The sequence below is a fragment of the Nomascus leucogenys genome, chromosome 4, assembly GCF_006542625.1.
Source record: "Nomascus leucogenys isolate Asia chromosome 4, Asia_NLE_v1, whole genome shotgun sequence".
Lineage (NCBI taxonomy): Eukaryota > Metazoa > Chordata > Mammalia > Primates > Hylobatidae > Nomascus > Nomascus leucogenys.
The window spans coordinates 140,783,893-140,807,621 of record NC_044384.1 but is presented as its reverse complement, the minus strand read 5'-3'; the positions used below and the strand labels follow the sequence as shown (position 1 = coordinate 140,807,621).

Here is a 23,729-nt window from a genome sequence, read left to right as displayed (position 1 = left end):
CATGTCATTTTTTTTTTTTTTTTTGAGACAGAGTCTCACTCTGTCACCCAGGCTGGAGTGCAGTGGCACAATCTTGGCTCGCTGCAACCTCCGCCTCCCAGGTTCAAGTGATTCTCCTGCCTCAGCCTCCCAAGTAGCTGGGATTACAGGCATGCAGCACCAGGCCCTGTTAATTTTTGTATTTTTAGTAGAGGTGGGGTTTCACCATGTTGGCCAGTCTTGTCTCGAACTCCTGACCTCAGGTGATCTGCCCGCCTCGGCCTCCCAAAATGCTGGGACTACAGATGTGAGCCACCATGCCTGGCACATGTCAAAAATTTTAAATAACATCTCCATTTGGAGATAGAAGACTGCAGACATGTAGAGACAACAGATACCCAACCTTTGCTTTATGTGAATACATTTAGATAACTGGTGGGCAGTACCTGCCACTGTAGCACACACTCCATTTTAATACATCTGGATGCCACAAAATGCTCTGGTATATGCAGGAAAGCCAGTGAGAACCAGTCAAAGACATTCTACCCCATCTAGGCGCTCTCTACGTGCATGGGGCTCAATCTAAGCCCTGCTTTTGAAGGGTCTGCAGAGAGGGCATTTTTAAAATCTTACAAATGAGAAATAGAATTTAAAAAAATTTATAAAGGGCACAGGCAAATCAATTCATTGAAAGAAAAAAAGCTAGCATCTCAGTAGAAAAATGGGTCAAAAGCATGCACACATCATTTACTTTCAAATAGTTTTTTAAAACCTAGAAAAAAATTTAATTTCATTAGTTATCAAAGATATATCTAAGATAGTACTGCATTAAAATGATATTTTTTTGCCAATGAAATTTGCAGATGATTTTTCAATTTTAATCAGAATACCAAACACTGATCATACTCTCACCATGAGTACAGATCTTTAGAAAAAACAGTTTGGCTGCAGGATATCAAAGCCTTAAAAATATTGATATCCTTTGGCCCGGTAATTCCATGCCTAGGAGTCTATCCTAAGGAATTAATTAGAAGCTCAAGGAAAAAAAAAGTGTTAAGAACAAAATAAGGGAAACCATCTAAAAGGTCAAAAATAGGAAAATGAGAAAGTATTCAATATACTCATTAACGGCACATTATTCAGGGGTTAAGGGATAGGTTTATGATGATTTTAAGATAAATAGGGGAAAACCTTACATTGTTAAGTTTTTAAAACATATGTAAATATATATATAAAGAATCGTCTCGACTGTAAAATGGTTAGGAGGAGAAGGAAATACATTCAATTGCTAACAGAAGTCTCTGCGTGACAGACTCATTTCTTTCTGCTTTTTTTTTTTTTTTGCATTTTCCATTTTTTCATTACAAAAAGTATGAATTAAGGAAAAACGACTTGGACTTTGGGGTTGAGATCAAACTTTATCCAATGACTCTGAAGTTACCTGCTTTGCCCAGGTATTTCTGCAGAGTCACCAAATATATTCAAGACTAGAAAAAAAGCACCTCAAAGTCAAATGAGGTGAGTGCCAACACAGGCCAAGGAGAAAAGTAACAGGAGATCAATAGGGAAAAGACGGAGAGAAACACTCGCTAGCAGAAAACAGACCCACAAACAAAAGCTAAACTGGAGCCTTTCCAATCAGTTGCACCTTTCGGGCTCTGCAGACACATGAATGGGAGCCGGGCTGACCTCCGATAACCGGGCAGATCCGCAGACCCCCCTTTCTTCACACTGCATGTGGGATGGGCCACAGAGCTCTCTGAAGCTTCTGGATTTAGAGTCGGGGGACAGCATGGCATGGGCTGTGTCCTTGGCAAGTCCTTGGTCTTTGTCCATGTACTGTGGACGTCTCCATTGGACTGAACTTTGCTCAGTTTTGTAGAAAAAATATGAATAAAAACAGAGCTCCCAAGGTCGTGATTGGTTTGTAGCTTGATCTTGTCTAGAAATCTAAGTCATCTTGGCCAAAGCCGTCTGCCCTGCCCACTGCCTTGGTGGGGGCGAGACTTCCGAGTGCCTGGTCCTCTTGTAGGTCACAGCCTTCACTGGCCCCCAGCTCTGGAGTCCTTGGGCCCGAAGGGGCCTCTTCTTGCTCAGAAGTGGAACTTTCTGGATACATCCTGGGGGCCTTCCTCTCTGCATGAGGGGCCCCCATGGACTTGGCGTCAGGGCTCCTTATGTCTCCACGTACATGGTCATTTTCTGAGTCTGTCTGCCAACAGGTGCCCCGAGAGGATGCTCTGGAGGAGGAAGGGCCTGTTTGGGAGCCTGGCCTTTGGTGGGGAGTGTCTCCACCTGGGGAGGGGGGTGGAGTGGGCCTGTCCTCAGGGACTGGGCTGCTGCTTTCAGAAGCCTCCTCAGACTGGCCATCTCCTAGACTGACCTGAGGGCTCCCCTTTATCTCACCTTGAGTTTCTCCTTCCAACTCTGGCTGGGCCTCCCCTTGAGCCCCCTGCATCTCCCCTTCAACCTCTGGGGCCTCTACAACTTCTGACTCTGGCTGGGCCTCCCCCTCAGCCTCCAGGGCCTCTACGCCTTCTGGCTCTGGCTGGGCCTCCTCTCCAGCCGCCAGGGCCTCTATACCTTCTGACTCTGGCTGGACCTCCCCTGCAGCCTCCTGTGCCTCCTCTTCTGCCTCCTGGGCCTCTATACTGTCTGACTTTGGCTGGGCATCCCCTTCTGTCTTCTGGGTCTCCCCTTCAACCTCCAGGGCCTCTATACCTTCTGACTCTGGCTGGGCCTCCCCTTCTGCCTCCTGCATCTCCCCTTCAACCACTGGGGCCTCTACAACTTCTGACTCTGGCTGGGTCTCCACTTCAACCTCCAGGGCCTCTACATCTTCTGACTCTGGCTGGGTCTCCCCTTCAGTCTTCAGGGCCTCTACACTTTCTGTCTCTGGCTGGGCCTCCTTTTCTGCCTCCTGGGCCTCTACACCTTCTGACTCTGGCTGGGCCTCCCCTTCAGCCTCTGGGGCCTCTACACCTTCTGACTCTGGCTGGGCCTCCCCTTCAGCCTCCTGGGCCTCCTCTTCTGCCTCCTGGGCCTCTACATCTTCTGACTCTGGCTGGGCCTCCTCTTCTGCCTCCTGGGCCTCTACATCTTCTGACTCTGGCTGGGCCTCCCCTTCAGCCTCCTGGGCCTCTACACTTTCTGTCTCTGGCTGGGCCTCCTTTTCTGCCTCCTGGGCCTCTACACTTTCTGCCTCTGGCTGGGCCTCCTTTTCTGCCTCCTGGGCCCCTACACCTTCTGACTCTGGCTGGGCTTCCCCTTCAGCCTCCTGGGCCTCTAAACTTTCTGTCTCTGGCTGGGCCTCCTTTTCTGCCTCCTGGGCCTCTACACCTTCTGACTCTGGCTGGGCCTCCTCTTCAGCCTCTGGGGCCTCTACACCTTCTGACTCTGGCTGGGCCTCCTCTTCAGCCTCTGGGGCCTCTACACCTTCTGACTCTGGCTGGGCCTCCTTTTCTGCCTCCTGGGCGTCCATACCTTCTGACTCTGGTTGGGCCTCCCCTTTAGCCTCCTGGGCCTCTACACCTTCTGACTCTGGCTGGGCCTCCCCTTCAGCCTCCAGGGCCTCTATACCTTCGGCCTCATCACTCTGTCCTGGATCTTGGTCACCTCCTGCCACAACTTCACCCTGCAAGTTGTCCTCATGCCCAGAGCCCTGGCCCCCAGTTTCTCCCCTTTCACTTATGCCCTCTCCCTCCTGCTCGGCTTCCCCCGGCTTGCTGCCCGCACTGGTTTCGCTGTTGTGGGTTTTCCCTTCTCTCTCCTGAGCCATTGCATCTCCCTCTGCCTCCCCCAGTTTGGGATCTTTGTCACTGTTGAGTCTCTGACTCCTCTCCCCGTCCTCACCCTCGTCCACCCCAGGCCCCTGGCCCAGCCCCAGCCCTCCCTCAGCTCCCTGGACAGTCCTGGTGCTCGTGGGGTCCGTGTGGGTCTTGCCAGGGGCCACCTCTGCTGCCTCCCCATCGGTGTGTTCTCCCCTCTTCCTCTGCAGAATCTGCTGCAGGTCAAAGGCCTCTTTGATGGGACCTCTGGTTGCCCCCATTGTGGTCTTGGGGGACGTAGGACTCACTTTCTTCCTCACGCAGGCCTCGCAGGGACAGAACTCCTCGCCCTCAGCCTCCTCGCCCAGCTGGCTCCCCAGGGCTGTGCTGAGGGCTGGCTCGTCCTCCAGGGTGAAGGAGAGGGGCCCCAGGCCCAGGGTCCGCTCAGAGAAGGCCGAGAGGTTTCGCAGGCCCCGGAGACGGTGTCTGCGCTGCTGGGTCTGCAGCAGCAGCTCCCCACTGAGGGCCTCCCTGGGAGGCTCCAGCACCACCCGCCCCGCCCGACCCTGGAGCTTCTGCAGCTCTCTCTTGGTGCTGTCCTGGAGGCGTTGGGCCACGTCCTGCTGCAGCTCGGCCGCCATCTGGTCCAGCAGATCATTGTCCTGCAGGCCCCAGCGTGCTCGGAGCTCAGCCACCGCACTGGCAAGGTGGGCCAGGAAGGCCTTCTCCGTCTTCTTCAGTAACACGGACACCCAGATGGGGTCGCAGTCCAGAGCCGCTCTGCAGGCCACCGAAGAGCTCCTCTCTGCAGTCCCCTGGGTGGGTTGGGCCCGCGTGTGCTCTTGGACCATCATGGTGGCTCTGGGCGGCTTTTCCAAGCCAGGCTCAAGCTGGGAGCCACTTTGACTCTCGCTGGCACTTGGGTCCGTCTCACTGAGATGACTAGGGTGCTCTGTGAGTTCCTCTGTGCCCTCTGGGGGGCATGTCTCTGCAGATCCTCTTCCTGCTTCCTCCTCCGGGACTGGATCATCTTCCAGGGAGCCTTTCCCATCCGGAGAGCTGGCCTCTGACAATTCCTGCCTCTGGACGCTTCCTTCTTCTGGAAGTCCTTCCTCTTCGAGACCCTCTTCAAGAGCCTCTTCTTGCAGTCCTCCTTCTGGTCCTTCTTTAACTTCCTCTAACTGCGCCCCCTCTTCTTGCAGCCCTTCTCCTCCTGTTTCTTCTTTAATTTCCTCTAACTGCGCCTCCTCTTCTTGCTGTCCTTCTCCTTCTGTTCCTTTAGTTTCCTCTAACTGTGCCCCCTCTTCTTGATGTCCTTCTCCTTCTGTTCCTTTACTTTCCTCTAACTGCACCCCCTCTTCTTGCAGCCCTTCTGTTCCTTTACTTTCCTCTAACTGCACCCCCTCTTCTTGCAGCCCTTCTGTTTTAGTTTCCTGTAACTGCACCTCCTCTTCTTGTGGTCCTTCTCCTGTTTCTTTAATTTCCTCTAACTGCACCCCCTCTTCTTGCAGCCCTTCTGTCTCTTTAGTTTCCTCTAACTGCAGCCCCTCTTCTTGCAGCCCTTCTGTTTCTTCAGTTTCCTCTAACTGCAGCCCCTCTTCAAGCAGCCTTTCTGTTTCTTTAGTTCCCTCTAACTGCACCCCCTCTTCTTGCAGCCCTTCTTCTGTTTCTTTAGTTTCCTCTAACTGCACCCCCTCTTCTTGCAGCCCTGTTTTAGTTTCCTCTAACTGCACCCCCTCTTCTTGCAGCCCTGTTTTAGTTTCCTCTAACTGCACCCCCTCTTCTTGCAGCCCTTCTTCTGTTTCTTTAGTTTCCTCTAACTGCACCCCCTCTTCTTGCAGCCCTTCTGTTTTACTTTCCTCTAACTGCACCCCCTCTTCTTGCAGCCCTGTTTTAGTTTCCTCTAACTGCACCCCCTCTTCTTGCAGCCCTTCTGTTTCTTTACTTTCCTCTAACTGCACCCCCTCTTCTTGCAGCCCTTCTTCTGTTTCTTTAATTTCCTCTAACAGCAGCACCTCTTCTTGCAGACCTTCTCCTTCTGTTTCTTCTTTAGTTTCCTCTAATTGCACCTCTTCTTCTTTCATTGTGTTTTCAGCTAACTGCTCCAGGTTCGAGCTCGCCCTCTGCTCCTCACTGTCTCTTTCTGCTTCATCCTCATTGGCGGCACAAGCGCAGGCTCGGGAGTTCAAGAACGTTGGAAAACAACACTGCTGTTGGTTTTCCAGATCCTCTGGGTTCTCAGAAGTTCTGGAATCAAGCCTCTGGTTGGAGGTGTTCAGGGGTAGCTCTGTCCCCTCTGGGACCAGGGTGCCGTCCATGGCACAGGGTACGCTGCTCTCCCCTGAGCCTCCAGAGCCGCTGCTGATGTCCACACCAGAGGAGGACGTGGGCGTGAAGTTCTCCGTCACGGCATGGGACCCAAGGTCTGGCAGAGCCTGGCTCCATGCGAGCTCCCAGAGGCCTGAGTCCAGCTGGTCTTCCCCAAGGTCACATCTTGGCCACAGGTCCTTCGAGATGCTGAGCAGCTCCTGGTACCGAGGGGACTCTTTGAACCTCACTTTGCTGGCAGGAGACCCAAGGTCTTCATCGAATAACTGAAGACTGGCCAGACAAGTAATGAGGGCCCCGGCTGAGCAGCTGAGCCTCCTGGCCATGGGCTTAGACACTTCGGGCATGCTGCTGGGCCGGCCCTGCTTGGAGCCCATCAGCGCCCTCATGATCTGCGTGGAGGCAGACACCCGGCCAGGAAGTGCCCGCAGGCTCACCTCACAGCCGGCTGGGGCCTCTCTCTCTGCTCCGGCCTCTGCAGGGGCCTCGGAAACTCCCTCTGGAGCTGCCCCTTGGGGGACACCCTCTCCTGATTGGGGACGAGTGTCACTACTCCCCAGGAGGGCACCCTCTGGCTCCGGGTCCTGGCGGGGGTCCCCTTCCAGGGGCTGTTGTCTGACCTGAGCTGGCTCCCCCAGGCCTTCCAGAGAATGGTCATCCCCAGGGTCCACCTCGGGGCCTCTCTGGGCATCCCCGGCTGCACCTGTGGTCTCGTCCGCCATCTCATATGTCATGAGTATGGCCTCTTCTGGAATGTTGTCCAGCCATTCACGGACCACAGCCTCTGGAGATGAGCGGGGCAGAGACCTGGGTGACACACCACTGGCCTCCTCCTGCCCCTGGGGGTCTCCCCCACTCCTTGAGGTCTTCTGGGAAAACCCCCCAGACCCCACACCCTGGCTGGCACTGCTTCTCCTCGATGCCCCTGAATTGGGGCCCGGGGACGGCGTGGGGCCTGCCTGGCGTGTCCCCTCCTCCTGCTGGCTCCCACCTGGCCCCCGGGCAGCGCTTCGGTGGCTGCTGCTGGTGCTCCCACAGCTGGAAGAGCGCCTCTTGGGGCAAGGCCGCCCCCTGGGCGGGGTGGGACAGTACCTGCCACACAGCCAGCGGGCCTCAGGGGAGGGTCCCCACTGGGCCTCTTGGACCGGTTGTGTCCCAGCCTGTGAGCAGCAGCGGCTTTGGTGGGGGCCCACCGCCCCTTGCTCAGGCTGTCCAACCTGCAGAACCGAGGGTGAGGAGGGCTGAGGGGTGTCCCTGGCCTGTTCCCCCAGGCTGGCAGCCCCAGACTTTGAGCAGGAGTCGGATGTGTGGGGCGGTATGGGGGCCGGCGAGCATGTCCTGGACCCCGTGTCCCCTGCCAACTCTGCACAGGGAGCGTTGTGGGGGGAGACTCCAGAAGCAAAATCCGAGTGGCCTGCAGGGGTGACAGTGGCACTGCTGGTTCCCAGAAAGTCCTGGGAAGGAAGAGATCCTGAGGAGGGAGGTCTCAGGTTCCCGGAGGCCTGTATCCTGGTGCTCGATGAGCTTCCAGAAGATCGTGGCACTGAGCCATCCCGGCAGGCCCTTCGCCGCTCAGGAGGCCTCGGCACTTGCTTGGTTACAGAGGAGTCCAGTGGGCTGTGGGTGTCCTTGCAGCAGTGAGAATGCCTGGGGTGGCCTCTAGGGGCCACTCGGCCAAGGCCAGGGCTGCTGGGTGAGGACATTGCACTGGTCCGGCTTCTGTGCCTTCTCCGTCCCTGCTGGGATGAAGCGCAGGTGGAAGGGGTGGAAGAGGTTCCTTCCGAGTCCCAGGAGCCAGAAAGGCCCGGAACCAGAGGCTCCCTTGTCACAGACGCCCCCCTGGCCTGCTCGGTACCCTGTCCTTCCATCTCTGCCTGCAGGCCCTCACTCCTTAAAGATGAAAGACTCATGGCTGGAGAACCGGGGTCGCCTCCCTCGGTGGCCTCCTGCTGAGAGGTCTCGGCCCTTGCCTTGCCTGGGCAGCCCTGGGGCCGCCCACCCCATTCGCTGGATCCCTCGTGAGACCCGGTGCTGGCCGATGAGTCCGAAGAAGCCCCCTCCTCACTCCGGGCCCTGGGTGTCAGACGGCCGCCTTGCTCTGGGCTGCCCAGCCCCGCTCCATCTGTGCACAGGCTGGGGTTGTCACCCAGGCTCCCTCCAGCTTTCCGCTCAGCCTCTATCTGGGCAGAGGGGCTGCCGCTGTCCACCCCGTCCTCCGGTGTCCTGGGGCACCAAGAGGAGTCTGGCTCCGAGCCTTCGGGGAGGCCAGTGCTGGAGGCTGGGCTGGCACTGTCCTGGCTGCATCTCTCCCTCCCGGCAGCCCCACGGCCCCACAGGCCACTGCAGCGGACATGCTGGGCCAGTCCCCACCTCTTCCGAGCCGCCACTCTCTCTCCCTGGGAGGCATGCAGGGGATTCGTCCAGATTTCATACTTGGGCCCTGGCTGCCCGCCTCGGCCAAACGCTTCCCTGCATCCCACCCTGCAGGCCCGGGGTCCCCACACCCCAGGCTCTGAGAAGCCCCAAGGGTAGCCCTCCCACACACAGCAGAGGGGGTCCACCTCCCCCAGGACGGGGTCTTCCCCACTGGCTGCCGTGAGGGCGCTGGCCCTGCCCATCCTCCGGGACCACAGAAGCGTGTCCTCGCCGACCAGGTGGAAGCGGACTTTCATCTCCACGGACAGGCTACCGTCCTCATTCATGCGGACCTTCTTCTTCATGTCATCACCGGCCACCAGCGGGCCCGGCTGCACTGGCGTGTCCTGAGGGTGCCTGTCACGAGCAGGGCCCACCGGGGGGTTGCTAGGACTGGGCCTTTCTGTCAGCCGTAGCCTGCTGACTGGCGGGGACCGCGAATGGATCACACTCGGCTTGGTCTTTGGCCCCCAGCTCCCTGGCATGCAGTGAAGAGGAAAAGAAAAGAGGAAAAGATTGTGAGCCATGGTGGCAGCATCAGGGTAAAGGAATAAAACAGTCATGAGCCTCCCACAACCTGAACATCACCACTGCCTCCAAAATGCACGGCAACAGCTGGGCGCGGTGGCTCAGGCCTGTAATCCAAGCACTTTGGGAGGCCGAGGCAGGAGAATTGCTTGAGCTCAGGGTTTCAAGACCAGCCTGGACAACTTAGTGAGACACCATCTCTACAAAAAAAAAAAAAAAAAAAGTAAAAAAATAATTAGCTAAGCATGGTAGTATGCCCCTACAGTCCCAGCTACCTAGCTACTCGGAAGGCTGAGGCAGGAGAATCCCGAGTCCCAGAGTTCGAGGCTGCAGTGAGCTATGCACCACTGCACTCCAGCCTGGATGACAGAGTAAGACCATTAAAAAAAGAAAAGAAAGAAAAAAAGCATGATAAGGGCAGAGCTATTCTAGAATGACAATCCACAGAGCTACCAGTCTGTGAACTGGCATCGTCTAGCAAGGAGAACTTGAGTCTGAATTCAGTCTCAACTCTGCCGCTTATTAGCTGCGTGGTTTTTGGCAGAGCCTGTTTTCTGAACCGTAAAATAAGCATAATAATATTGATTGGTTCAGTTCGTATTGATGCATGGCTGTGCATATAAAACTTCCTCTATAGTTGCTAGCACACAGTAGGCTCTCGAGAGATGGCAGACTTGGCAGGCAGAGTGGCAGTGCCCAGAGCTTCCTCCTGGCCGCCCTCATGCCCACACCTAGCACAGCAGGTGAAATCAATAAACTGCTGCATCTGACCCTGATTGGAAACTGTTATATGCTCTGTGATTATTAGTGGTGATTTATCACCCTAACCCTCATCAAGCTCCTGCGTTGATAAATGGCTGCAGGGAAGGACCTGGGCAAAACATCTCAGGTCCTGCTAGTAAAGCCTGCACCCCAGCCATGAAAAAGAAAAGAAAGTGCTGCTGGGGATGCAAAGGAGTGGCTCTAAGAAAGAATGAGCCGGGCGCAATAGCTCACGCCTGTAATCCCGGCGCTTTGGGAGGCCAAGGCAGGCAGATCACCTGAGGTCAGGAGTTCGAGACCAGCCTAGCTAACATGGGGAAACCCCGTCTCTACTAAAAACACAAAATATTAGCTGGGCATAGTGGTGGGAGACCGTAATCCCAGCTACTTGGAAGGCTGAGGCAAGAAAATCGCTTGAACCCGAGAGGTGCAGGTTGCAGTGAGCCTAGATGGCGTCACTGCGCTCCAGCCTGGGTGACAGAGAGAGACTCTGTCAAAAAAAAAAAAAAAAACAAAAAGGAAGGAAAGAAGGAAGGAAAAAAAAAAAGAAAGTACAAATGAATGAAGCTCCTAAGCGCTTTCGAATTCCATCTCCTGAGCCGACATGTGGCAAAAGGGTCGGGCTAGCAGAGGCTGAGCATATGGCCAGCGAAAGAACCCCAGGTGCACATCTGAGCAGAAGATGGCTTTGCCCAATGCTGCCCCTCCACAGGAACCAAATGAGACTGGAGACTCCTCCAGGGAGGGACCCAGAGTAAACTGTCCTTGTGCCTCCAGTACCTGACCCACAGTGATAACCAAGCCTGTCCTTGTGCCTCCAGTACCTGACCCACAGGGATCACCGAGCCTGTCCTTGTGCCTCCAGTACCTGACCCACAGTGATCACCGAGCCTGTCCTTGTGCCTCCAGTACCTGACCCACAGTGATCACCGAGCCTGTCCTTGTGCCTCCAGTACCTGACCACAGTGATCATCGAGCCTGTGCTTGTGCCTCCAGTACCTGACCCACAGGGATCACCGAGCCTGTGCTTGTGCCTCCAGTACCTGACCCACAGGGATCACCGAGCCTGTCCTTGTGCCTCCAGTACCTGACCCACAGTGATCACTGAGCCTGTGCTTGTTGTTGTTTCTGAGCTTTTCACAAAGGATAGTACTTTGTTTACTCACCAAATTTTTCCATCGTCAGACTGCATTTGTTAATTGTGCTTTTAAAAATAAGCGTGTGTGGTTTTAAAAAATAACACAGTCCAGACTGTGGCTCTTGGGCTGGATATATGGTTGGTTGTATGGATGGATGGATGATCCGTGGTCATGGTTAGTTTTAGTCCTCTTGACCCCCACACAGGCCACCACTGTTGCCTGAGACCATCGTGACCCTGAAAGGATGCAACGTCACGCACACGGCCCACTGCTGCCATGATGTCATGGCTACTATAGTTGTTTCTTTTTTGAGACGGCGTCTCTGTTGCCCAGGCTGGAGAGCAGTGGCACGATCATGACTCACTGAAGTCTCAAACTCCTGGGCTCAAATCATCCTCCTGCCTCAGCCTCCTGAGTAGCTGGGACCACAGGCACGCACCATCATGCCTGGCTAATTTGTTCATTTACTTATTTATGTTTCTGGTAGAGGCAGGGTCTTGTTCTGTTGTCTAGGCTTGTCTTGAACTCCTGGGCTCAAGTGATCCTCCTGTCCTGGCCTCCCAAATTGCTAGGAAGACAGGTGTGAGCCTCTGCGCCTGTGGTACTTAATAAAATTTATTTTAGATTCTAGAAACTTTAAGTTCAAGATCTCTTAATGCCTGTTCCATTTATTTATTTATTTTGAGACAGGATCTTGCCCTGTCACCCAGGCTGGTGTGAAGTGATGTGATCACGGCTCACTGCAGCCTCAATCTCCTAGGCTCAAGGGATCCTGCCACCTCAGCCCCCCAAGTAGCTGAAACTATAGGCATGTGCCATTATGCCTGGCTTATTTTTTTGTGTTTTTTTTTTAGAGACAGTGTCTCATTATGTTGCCCAGGCTGGTGTCCAACTCCTAGACTCAAGCAATCCTCTTGCTTTGGCCCCCAAAACGGCTGGAATTACAGACATGAGCCATCGTGCCCAGCCTCTGTTCCTTTTATATACCAAACACTGCCCTCTCCTATCTTGGTCAAATGTTGAACCCAAGTAAGACTGACAGTACTGAGAAGGAGGAAGAGGCAAGAGAGATCCCAAAATGACTGGGATACCCAAGATCTGGGGCCAAAGGGAAGTTTCCTGAATTACCTGGAAGGGTATCCACTCAGCCCTACTGAACCACCATCCAGTGCAAATCAGATGGGGGAAACCCAAAAACCAACTCACCGTTTTTGTTTCTTGAAGTCAGCCCAGATAAAGTTTCAGCCTCGCTTCTCCTGGCATTTTTCATGGCTGGGGGTCTGAAGGCCTCATGCCCGGCACACACCAGCACAGAGGGGTTGTGCAGCAGGGCCTGCAGCGAGTCCACCTGAGGGAGGAGCGGGCGGAGTCAGGAGGCCTGGGCTGCAGAAACCCCTCTACCCTGAGGCCTGGGGGAGGAAGGATCCAGTCTCACCGGCCCTGTCCTGATTTCTGCACGTCTCACCCCAGACTCCTGGTCCAAGAAGGGGTCTTATCCACTCCCCATAACACCTCCATCACTAGCTGGAGGCTGAGGTCCCACCACCATGATCTCCCGCTCTAGCTATACCCCTCCCTCCACCAGGTGTGAGGCCTGTGATCGAAGAGCACTCTGGACGCCCCTGCGGCAAAAGACTTCTGTAGGCTGCATTTCTGCCCACATGTCCACCCTCCAGAATATGTATTCCCTGAAGCAGCTGGAGCAGCATGCCCTCCAGCTCCCACAGCGGGGCCCGATTCACTCTCTCACCCTTTTCCCAAATGGAGGAGCCTCTGTGCTGCCTGACCTGTGTTTTCTGGCACAATCTGAGTCTGCTGCCTCTGCCTCTGCCCAAGTGGAGGGGAGAGGGGCTAGGCACCACTCTCCCTACAGTGACCCCTTCCCTTCCACACTCCTGCAATGGTCTCTGGGCTCCTGACTCTCCCCAGACCCATCAGAATGTCCCCCTACGCATGCCTCGGCTCAGGGCAGGCCACGTCACTGCAGGATTCCTTTCCAGGAAACGGGTCCCTGGACCCAGAGGCCCCTGCAGATCTGAGGGCTTGCACTATTAAGGGATTACACTGTAATGAGCAATGCTGGGGAATGTATTTCCATTTTAAAGCACAGAGCATGTTCTTTGTCATTCTCTAGAATTATAAGGGTATGCTCATTAACAAAAAAAATGAAAAAAAGAGGGAACATTACATTCTCTTCCCCAAAACATGTCATAGAAGTTTGTTGTGCACCAGATCTTTCAGCCTAGGTAATTACAAGTTATTTCTTTTTCTTTTTTTTTTTTTGAGACAGAGTCTCGCTCCATCACCCAGGCTGGAGTGCAGTGGCGCATCTCAGCTCACTACAAGCTCCGCCTCCCTGGTTCACACCATTCTCCTGCCTCAGCCTCTCGAGTAGCTGGGACTACAGGTGCCCGCCACCATACCCAGCTAATTTTTGTATTTTTAGTACAGACGGGGTTTCACCGTGTTAGCCAGGATGGTCTTGATCTCCTGACCTCGTGATCCACCGGCCTCGGCCTCCCAAAGTGCTGGAATTACAGGCGTGAGCCACCGCACCCAGCCTAGAAGTTTGTTTTAAATGACGAGGTCCATTTCTTCTTTGATTTAGATTCCTAGTCCATCAAAAATTCCAAACATGACCCAAGTCTATCAGTTCATGGATGTAGCCATGTTTCTAGGCAATCAAACTCTCCAGGGAAGAAGAAAAAAACTGAAGACTAAATGATGCTCCCATTCCTAGGGAGACGTAGAGCCTAAAATCTACAGAAAAAGGAGCATTTTCAAGAATGACTATCCAGGAGGGAATCTGAAAGTTGATAATCATGTCGCAGTCCTTCCTGGGGAGAAATGAGGTCATTACATTTACAGAAACTCTCATAGCTCTACAATAAGTCTAGGTGAAAATATCCTAAGTCTTTTTCTCCAGTTCACTCATGTTATGCCAGCTCTCTCCCCATCACCACACCCACTAAACTGTAGCTAACTGAAAGTAGGGACCTCGTCTCATTTGTCTATGTGGCACATGCTAGTCCACGGTAATGCCACTAACTCACACACATCCTTGCATTACATTGTAATGAGCAATGCTTGGGGATGTATTTCCATCTTTAAAGCACACAGCATGGTCTTTGTCACTTTCCAAGCATTAATGTTGGCTCTCTCATTGGCCAGCCATGCAACTAGGAGCAAATTACTTAACCTCTGTGCCTCACTTTTCTTATCTGTCCCAAGGGGATAATAATATCAGCTACCAGCCAGATGCAGTGGCTCACGCCTGTAATCTCAGCACTTTGGGGGGCCGAGGCGGGTAGATCCCTGGAGCCCAGGACTTTGAGATCACCCTAGGCATCATGGTGAAACCCCATCTGTACTAAAAATACAAAAAAAAAAAAAAATTAGCTGAGCATGGTGGTGGATGCCTGTAAACCTAGTTACTCGGGACGCTGAGATAGGAGAATTGCTTCAACCCGGGAGGCGGAGGATGCAGTGATCCGAGATTGTGCCGCTGCACTCCAGCCTGGGCGACAGAGTGAAACTCCATCTCAAAAACGAAAAGCAAACAAACAAACAAACAAAAACAATAAAATTAGCCAGGCATAGTGGCATGTGCCTGTAGTCCCAGCTGCTTTGGAGGCTGAGACGGGAGGATCACTTGAGCCCAGGAGGTCGAGGCTGCAATGAGCTGAGATTGTGCCACTGCACTCTAACCTGGGCAACAGAACCAGACCCTGTCTCAAATATTAATAATAGTAATTAATAAATTAATAATAGTAATATCAGTTACCTCGTGAGTTTGTGTAGTGAATGCTATGCCCCATACCAGCTGCTTCTATCCCACTCTCTTTCTGGTGTGCTTTCCAGTACTGCAGAGATTTGTTTTGGTTTTGGTGTTTTTTTGTTTGTTTGTTTTTCTGAGATGGAGTCCCGCTGTGTCGCCCAGGCTGTAGTGCACTGGCGCAACCTCCACCTCTCGGGTTCAATCTCCACCTCCCGGGTTCAAGCGATTCTCCTGCCTCAGCCTTCCCAGTAGCTGGGACTGCAGGCATGCACCACCATGCATGGCTAATTTTGAATTTTTAGTAGAGATGGGGTTTCCCCATGTTGGCCAGCTGGTCTCAAACTCCTGACCTCAAGTGATCCACCTGCCTCGGCCTCCCAAAGTGCTGGGATTACAGGTGTGAGCCACCATGCGTGGCCCAGTACTGCAGAGTTTAGAAAGCCGCCAGCCCATTTCCTGAACTCCCTTGCAGCTTGGGATCTAAATGCGAAATAAGTCCGACTAATTAGATGCACTTGAATAGGGCATGGAACATGGCAGTGAAGCACAGGCCATCTTCCTTTTGTTCCTGACTCTTGCCACAAGCAAAAGGAAGTCAAAAATGCAGAGAGGCGCGTGCCGCTGAGATATCAAAACACGCCCTCGTTGTTCTAGTAACCATCATCTTCCCATTGGGGATTGCAGCAATGGTGGGGTAATTCAGAGCTCAGTCATTCCAGAGGCAACTCCCCAAAACCCACTTTCCGCATTTCCTAGACATCCCTGACAGGTTGGTTTGTGACACTCTGGGAATCTTTTCCAGGAACCCAGCCTGTGCTCCTCCAGCCTTTCACTGAATCTCTAAGCATCAGCCCCTCTGAGTGGAATTCCTTCCTGCTTAAGATGCCGAGAGAGGGCTGGGCACACTGGCTCACACCTGTAATCCCAGCACTTTGGAATGCCAAGGTGGGCAGATCACCTGAGCTCAAGAGTTCAAGACCAGCCTGGCCAACATGGTGAAACCTCATCTCTACTAAAAATACGCAAACACACAAAAAACAACCCAAAACAAACAACAACAACAACAAAAACATTAGCTGGGCGTGGTGGCAGGCACCTGTAGTCCCAGCTACTCGGGGAGGCGGAGGCAGGAGAATTGCTTTAAACTAGGGGACAGAGGTTGCAGTGAGCCAAGATCACGCCACTGCACTCCAGCCTGGGTGACAGAGGGAGAGTCCATCTCGAAAAAAAAAAAAAAAAAAAGATGCTGAGAGAAGATTCTGTTTCCTGTACTGAAGCATGGCTGATACAGCGTATCACATCAGAGGTGGCCACAGGCAATGGACCTTCAAGGACAGGAATCCGGGATTCGTGTTCTCATCTGGTTGATTTGAAGGTGGTGATAAACTGGTGACAATGGGACACTCATAGCGCATGGCACACAGTGACAAAAGAGTTCTTACATGATCCCCTCTGATAGTAGAAAGTAGTGCTTCCTGAGAGCAGGACTTTGACCCTCCGCTGGCTGCCGAGCCTCTTACAATGAGAGTAAGAGCTGCACGGGCTATGGAGTGGGCTGGCTGCTTCCGACTTTTTAAAAATGGCAAGCTGAAGGTCTAAGCCCTAGTTCGAGGATGGCCAGAAGACTTGGGGGCTTCTGCAACTGCTGTCAAAGAGTCTCTTTTCTCTTGTCAAAACTCAAATGCAGAACTGCTTCTGCTGGTGGCTGAAAGACAGCTGAACTGGGTGTTAGGTGTTCCATCAAGCCATAAAGCGGAGTGGTGTGCAGAAGTGGCCCCTGATCACCAGGTGGAGATGACGTGGACTACATCAGGCTCAAGAAGCTTGACTGAGGCCTCAGTTAAGTTACTCGAGCAGGTGGCTCACACCCCAGCTCATCTCCTCCTGCCGCGTTCCCATCTCTCCTCAGCACACACCTATGACTTCCCGGGAAATTTCCCCTCCCAGCTAACTGAAGAAGAAAAGATTCAATTCTGGCTTTCAGATGGTTGCACAGAGTATGTTGACACGACCAAGAGTTGGCTGCTGCATGACAGACCCACTTCAGCCATGAAGGGCAGTGGGGAAGGAAAACCCAGGAGACAGTATGATTTGGTGACTACTAAAAAGAAGCAATGGCAAGAGGTTCTAGAGCAATTTATGGGCAGTGGTTAGCAGTTAAATCTGACAGTCAAGGGGCTTGGAAAGAAGGGGACTGGAGGATGGGTGACAGGAAGTCCAGAGAAGGATCAGTGAACGGATCATTGAGAATTGGCCTAGAGGGTGAGAACATTGGTGTCCCATGTGGATGTTTACCAAAAAGTAAAAATCCTGCGGATACATTGACCAGCTCTGTAGAGTCAATCGTCCTCTTCCTCCAGCCACCCCAGGGCATTCTCAGGCGGCTCCTGAACAAAGTGGCAAAGAAGCATCAACTAGCAGCAGACGCTCCACTCCATTCAAGCAAACCTGGCTGCCACCTCTGCTCCCAGGGCCTGATTTGCTAAGAGCAGAGACCAGTGATTCATATAAGACCTTGAGGGATGCAGCCAGACCCCTGGTGGAAAGCTAATGACATTGAACCCCTCTGATATGGTGGCATTCAGCAATCTGTGCCAACTGTAATCCTGCTTCACAGGTAGATTTTACACTTGGTCCGTCAACCTTCTCCACCCTCCATGCACTCTCTGAATGCTTTGCTCATGCTTGCCAAAACCTATGAAGATTACTTCCACGCAAGGACTGATTTTATAGCAAAGATGTGCGAAGACGGACTAACACCCATGAAATTCACCATGCGGCCACGTACCCCATCACCCACAGCAGCTCTAACTTATAGAACGATGGAATAGTCTACGGAAGACCCAGTTTGGACAGCAGCTGGAAGACATCACTTTATGATGTTGGGGTGTTGTCTTCCAGAATGTGGTATGTGCTCTGAAAAGGCAACTGATACATAGTGCTATTTCTCTGGCGACTAAGACACCTGTATCTTAGTCTACTACACCTGTGACCTCACTGCAAACATTTTGCTTTCCATCCCAGCAGTTTTGGTCTCTGCAAGCTATACAGTGAATTCCATGGATGTTAGTCCACGGTCTCATTTCTTTTGCTATAAAATTAGTTCTTTGGATAGAAGTAAGCTGCATGGGTTATGGCATGGGTTTGGAGGTCTCAGGGGAATTCCCCCAAGGCTGGGAGGAACTGTTCCACATCCCTGATAGATCAGACACCGGCAACATGTGAACCATCTCTATATAAAAATTAGCGGAAGTGGATGCCCCAACCGGAGGCGGAGAGCTTGAAAAGGCAGTTGCAGAGCCGAGTGCCACCACCGTTGGTGGACTCATTACAACAAGGCTTCTCTTCTCGTGACAACGAACCAATAGGCAACAAGGCAGTTCTGTGTTGGATGAGGTGGCTGGTTCTGATTGTCCAAGGGGGAAATAGGGCTACTATTACACAATGGGATAGGGAGGAAGTCATCTATTACCCACGCAGCCCATTGGCTGTCATGTCCAGGGATAAACATCAATGCAAGACCATGGCCCATGTAGTGAGGAGCCCCAAGGGCTCAGACCCCTCAGGAATATGGTTCGGTCACTCTGCTGAGTACATAACCATCATCAGCTGAGGTGCTGGTGGGAGACAGAGGAACAGGGAGTGGAGAGTGGAAAGAAGCTTTAAACACCAACGAAGGCCTTGCAGTAGATAGCCTAATTTTTTTCACAGCTCTGCTAGGTATACATATTATTCAATTTCCCTTTTCTTTGTTCTTTATTTCCTATACTACTTAACATAGGGTACTTTGATGGTCTTGGACTACATAAGTAGACTTTGAGATAGATGATATCAAGGTGAGGTTGTCACAGCATAGAAGATGAAGGGTCCAGTGATAATGTGATTGTGGGTAGAAGGTGAACGTGTTTTTGATTGTAGGAAGGAGAGCTCTGTTACTGCATGAGCGCGTGTTGTGGTAGCTGATGTTTATAATGAACTTTTTGTAATGATGTTATGATAGGATTTTTTTTTGCGATGGATTCTGGCTTTGTCACCTAGGCTGGAGTACAGTGCGTGATCTTGGCTCACTGCAGCCTCTGCCTCCCAGGTTCCTGCAATTCTCCTGCCTCAGCCTCCCAAGTAGCTGAGATTACAGGTATGTGCCAACACACCTGGCTAATTTTTGTATTTTTAGTAGATATAGGGTTTCACCATATTGGCCAGGCTGATCTCGAACTCCTGACCTCAGGTGATCCACCTGCTTCAGCCTCCCAAAGTGCTGGGATCACAGGCATGAGCCACACCATGCCCAGTGATACGATGTTTATGAAGTTTTGGTGGAATGGTGCATACAGATGTTAAGTAGCAACAGGACTGAACCTTGAGGAGACTGTGAATTAGATCAGTCAACCTCCATCCTCCATTCTGCCCACCTTTGGTGAAAAGTCATGTTCTGCAGAACCTGGAAAGGCAAAAATTACATTCACAAGTGTCCTTGAAATCAATAATCATAGCAGCTTCCGGCAGAGGTAGTAGCTTCCTGAATGTGCTGGGAGCCATTCCAGGAGACCTGGCTTCCAATTCACTCTCTGGCTTCCCAAAGATGAAGCCCTCCAATGCCCTGTATTAAATCACTTTCTACTTAAGGTACCTTGAGTAGTTTGTTTCCTGCACTGAACTCCTGCAATAACAGGTTATTGGATAACACAACAATAAGAGTACACAAGGCTGCTGGGCATGGTGGCTCATGCCTGTAATCCCAGCACTTTGGGAGGCCGAAGCAGGCAGATCACCTGAGGTTGGGAGTTCAAGACCAGCCTGACCAATGTGGAGAAACCCTGGCTCTACTAAAACTACAAAATTAACTGGGCATGGTGGCACATGCCTGTAATCCCAGCTACTCGGAGGCTGAGACAGGAGAATCACTGGAACCCAGAAGGCAGAGGTTGCAGTGAGCCGAGATCGTGCCATTGTACTCCAGCCTGGGTGACAAGAGTTAAACTCCATCTCAAAAAAAAAAAAAAAAAAAAGAGTACGCATGGCACAATGCCTGCCACTTACCACATGCTCCCTAAATGTACCTAAAAACGTGAATTTCAGCTGCTTGTTGATTTGTTGACTTGAATGAGTGTCTCCATGCTATTTACCTTTAATTAGTAGCAGGGCAATGAAATGCCTCTTTTTAAGGAATAATCTCCCTCTTCCATGTGAGTATTTTGACCTGAGGTCTAAAGAACTTTTTCAAGGAATTGTCAGACCCCAACAGCCTACCTTTTTCCCGCTGGTCGTGTACAACTGCTTCACAGGAAAGCGCAGGAGATCTGAGGCTTTGCTGAGAAAGGCAGCCAGGTTCCTGGTATTCCTGTGACTGAGAACCACTGTCTGCTGGAGGCGAGGGTCCATGTTCTTAATTAGCAGTATCCTCCGGGGGGTTTTAAGACTCTTCCGGGAGGAGGAGGTTCCTGGGGCTTCACGCTGGCCTTCGATATCCCGCAACTGCTGGGCAGTGGGGTTTCTCTCCTGTGGCGGGCCCAGTCCACTGGGGGTCTTGGGGGGCTTCTTATCAGAGCAGAGGTAGCAGCCACCATCTTCCAGCTGCTCCAGGGCGCTGAGGCTGTGCAGGCCCCGGGGCGTGGTGACAGAGCGCACCCCAAAGGAGAGAGGCACGCGCTGGGAGAGCTCGTCCATGAGGGCGCTGAAGGTCTTAAAGGCGCGCTGGTGAACGGCCAGGCGGACCCCAGCAAACCGTGGATCCCCTCGCTTGAGGAAGGTGATCTTCTTGGCTGGCGCGACCTTGGTGACGGAGGGGGTGCGAGCCACAGAGGGCAGGTGGCACTCACGGTGGCTCGGGGCCTGGGCATCCCTTGGGGTGCTGTTCATGATGTGGGAGCTCTGGCAGCTGTAACAGGGCAGAGGAAGAGGGGTCAGAGAGCAGCTTGGGGGATTGGCATTTCCTGTCTCTCCCCTTCTTTATAGAGGTGCTTCCTGCCCACCCCAAATGTGCTCCACTCCACTATGGAGAGGCAAGTGATTCTATTTGGATGGAACAGAAGGAAGGACAAAAGTTGGGCATGGGACAGATCTGAGTTCAAATTCCAGCCCCATGGATTACTTGAGCTCAGGAGTGCAAGACTGGCCTGGGCAACATGGCAAAACCTCATCTCTACCAAAAATACAAAAATTAGCTGGATCATGTGCGCCTGTGGTCCCAGCTACTTGGGAGGCTGAGATGGGAGGATGGTAGGAGCCTGGCAAGTTAAGGCTGCAACAAGCCATGATCACGCCACTGCACTCTAGCCTGGGCAATAGACCAAGACCCTGTCTCAAAAAAAAAAAAAAAAAAAAATCCCAGCCCTACCACCTACTCCTGTGTGGCCCAGAAGGTGAAGATGCAATATGGATTTTGGTGGCCCCCATCAGTAAACCACAGCCAGAGCCACACTGCATAGTGGTTATGATCATTAGATGAGTCTAGACATGAAAGTACCTGACACTGACCAAGAATCAATTTTTTTTTTTTTCTGAGACAGAGTCTCGCTCTGTTGCCCAGGTTGAAATGCAGTGGTGCGATCTCAGCTCACTGCAACCTCTGCCTCCCGGGTTCAAGTGACTTTCATGCCTCAGTCTCCTGAGTAGCTGCGATCACAGGTGTATGCCACCACACCCGGCTAATTTTTGTATTTTTGCAGAGACGGGGTTTTGCCATGTTGGCCAGGCTGGTCAAACTCCTGACCTCAGGTGATCCACCCACCTTGGCCTCCCAAAGTGCTGGGATTATAGGCATGAGTCACCACGCCCAGCAATAAATCTTTATTTCTTTCCTTCCTCTTGTTTCTCTTGCCCACATCCACCAACCTTGAACTTTTTTGAATAGTATTTTAGCGGTTTGTCTCTAAGGAGGCGGTTAAGTAAGCGAGGACCATGAAACACAGGGGTACGAAGGCTGGACGGAGACTCCGGGAGGCTCGGGCAGCACAACCCTGCTCATGAGGTCTCTCTGCACGGCCCCTGGGGGTTCTCGCCTCCTCGGACTCCCCCTCTCCAGATGTTGGGTGAGAGGGCTGAAGTGGAAGGCATGGGTTTCAAGCCACGCAGGGACAGGGGAACAGACAGGGAGACTTGGAGCTCTGTGTCCTTAACCCAGAGGGGGTGCCACTGTTTGAAGCTGTGTGTCTTCATTATATATTGAGGTTTGCTTTCATCTAAACACAATGCTGCCTCTCACATTCCCCTGAAGTCTGTGCAAGGTGCATGATAAACCCTACAGGTGAATATCCCAGCCACTGCTGCCATCATGGGAGATGGGGGCTCAGAGCTGCTGTGGGAGGTCAAGGCCAGTCTCCCACAGTCCATTCTTGCTCCTACTGTTCCCCAGAGAGGAGCCTTACGTAGGGCTGCACAGGCCTTCTGTGCTTTTCTGTGCTCTTCCCAGCCCAGGAGGCCACGCCTGCTCTGGGCACCTCACCTCCTGCTTCTTGCTCACATGGGAATTCCCCATTCCCACCAGGCTGCCTGGCTCAAAGGGCTTCCCGCAAGATGTCCCCTGTCCTGAGGCCCTGGCCTCGCTTTCCTCCTTCACAGAGTTTTACTCAGCCCCCAAAACCTGGGAGCCCCATCTTCAGTGCGGCTTCTCCAACAGTACCCACATCTGGGCCTGGGTCCTTTCTGGCCAACTCCACCAGGGCCCAGGAGGCAGAACCTGTGCTCCCCAGGGCTCCAGCCCTGCGTTCCGCACAGAGTCGGGCTGAGAAATGCACAGAGATGAGCCAAGCTGATGCTTCCTAGAGACAGGCCTGTTGGAAGCTGGCCCCGAGCACTTACCAGAGGCGAGGAGTCGTCCCAGCTTACAGGTGGCTCAGCCCAGGACCCCCATTGGTGTACAGGCCATGGGCAGTCGCCGTCCTCCCTGGCTGTGGCCACTGTGCCCATTTCTGGGGTAGCTGGGGCCCCCATCTCCCCTTCTCACCCTCCTCTCTATGTAGCCCCATCTGTCCCAAGAGAAAGAACTCTTCTTTTTCAAAATCATGGTGCAGAAAAAGACCTGATAATCTGCCCTCATCTCTGACACAAGCTTTATAATTAGCTGGGCCACCTCCTCCCGCTCAACATTTAATCCCTTGAAGCTGCTCTTCCCAGCCCTCAGCTCACCTTCCTGCAGGGCTGGAGCACTTCCCCCAGACGCTGCTGCGGGACAGCCCTTCTTCCAACATCTTTTCGTTTGCACCTGCCACTCTGAGCATCCATCTGGCTCACGCTGAGGGAGCTAAAGAAATGAAGCCCACCTTGTCCCCAGTGTCACTGTGTGTCTCAGCACCATGTCCCAGCATTATTGTATCATCCAGCTTCATTTCCTCTAGAATCACTATATCTCCAGCAACACCATGTTGCCAGCACTGCCATGTCCCTAGTGTCATCATGTCCCTCAGCACCATGATGTCTTCAGCATCACTGTGTTCCCAGCATTACAATGTCCCAAGCATCACCATGTGCCATGTGCCCAGCACCACAATTATGTCCCCAGCACCGCCATGTTCTCACCATCACAATGTCATCAGCACTTCCATGGCCCAGAATGACCATGTGCCCAATACCACCATGTCTTCAGTGTCACCATGTCCCCCAGCATCACCATGTCCCCAAAATGACCATGTCCTCTAGCATTACCATATTCCCAGCACCTCCATGTCCCCAATATCTCCATAAACCCAGCATTACCATGTCGCCAGCACCTCCATGTCCCCAATATCTCCATGAACCCAGCATTACCATGTCCCCAGCACCACCATATCTCTAGCACCACCATGTCCCCAGCATTACCATGTTCCCACCACATGCCTTCAGAGTCACCATGTGCCCAGAACCACCATGAAACCAGGACCACTATGTCCCCAGCATAACCATGTCCCCAGCACTTCCATGTCCCCAGAATCATGTCCCCAGCACTGCCATGTCCCCAGGAAAGCCACATCTGTAGCACCTCCATGTTCCCAGGACCTCCATGTCCCCAGCATTACCGTTTCCCTAGAATCACATGCGCTTAGAGTCACCATGTCC

At 52.7% G+C, this 23,729-nt stretch overlaps 1 protein-coding gene across 1 annotated transcript; it reads right to left on the bottom strand.

Moving 5' to 3' along the window:
* Window positions 1-1,921: 1,921 nt before the first annotated feature.
* Window positions 1,922-20,555, bottom strand: RP1L1 (RP1 like 1). Its single transcript, XM_030810217.1, has 4 exons — window positions 19,947-20,555; window positions 12,125-12,266; window positions 5,776-8,967; window positions 1,922-5,115 (listed from the first exon to the last, which is right to left on the bottom strand). Exons 1-4 carry the CDS (start codon window positions 20,553-20,555, stop codon window positions 1,922-1,924), a joined length of 7,137 nt encoding a protein of 2,378 aa, XP_030666077.1.
* Between the last annotated feature and the right edge of the window lie 3,174 nt (window positions 20,556-23,729).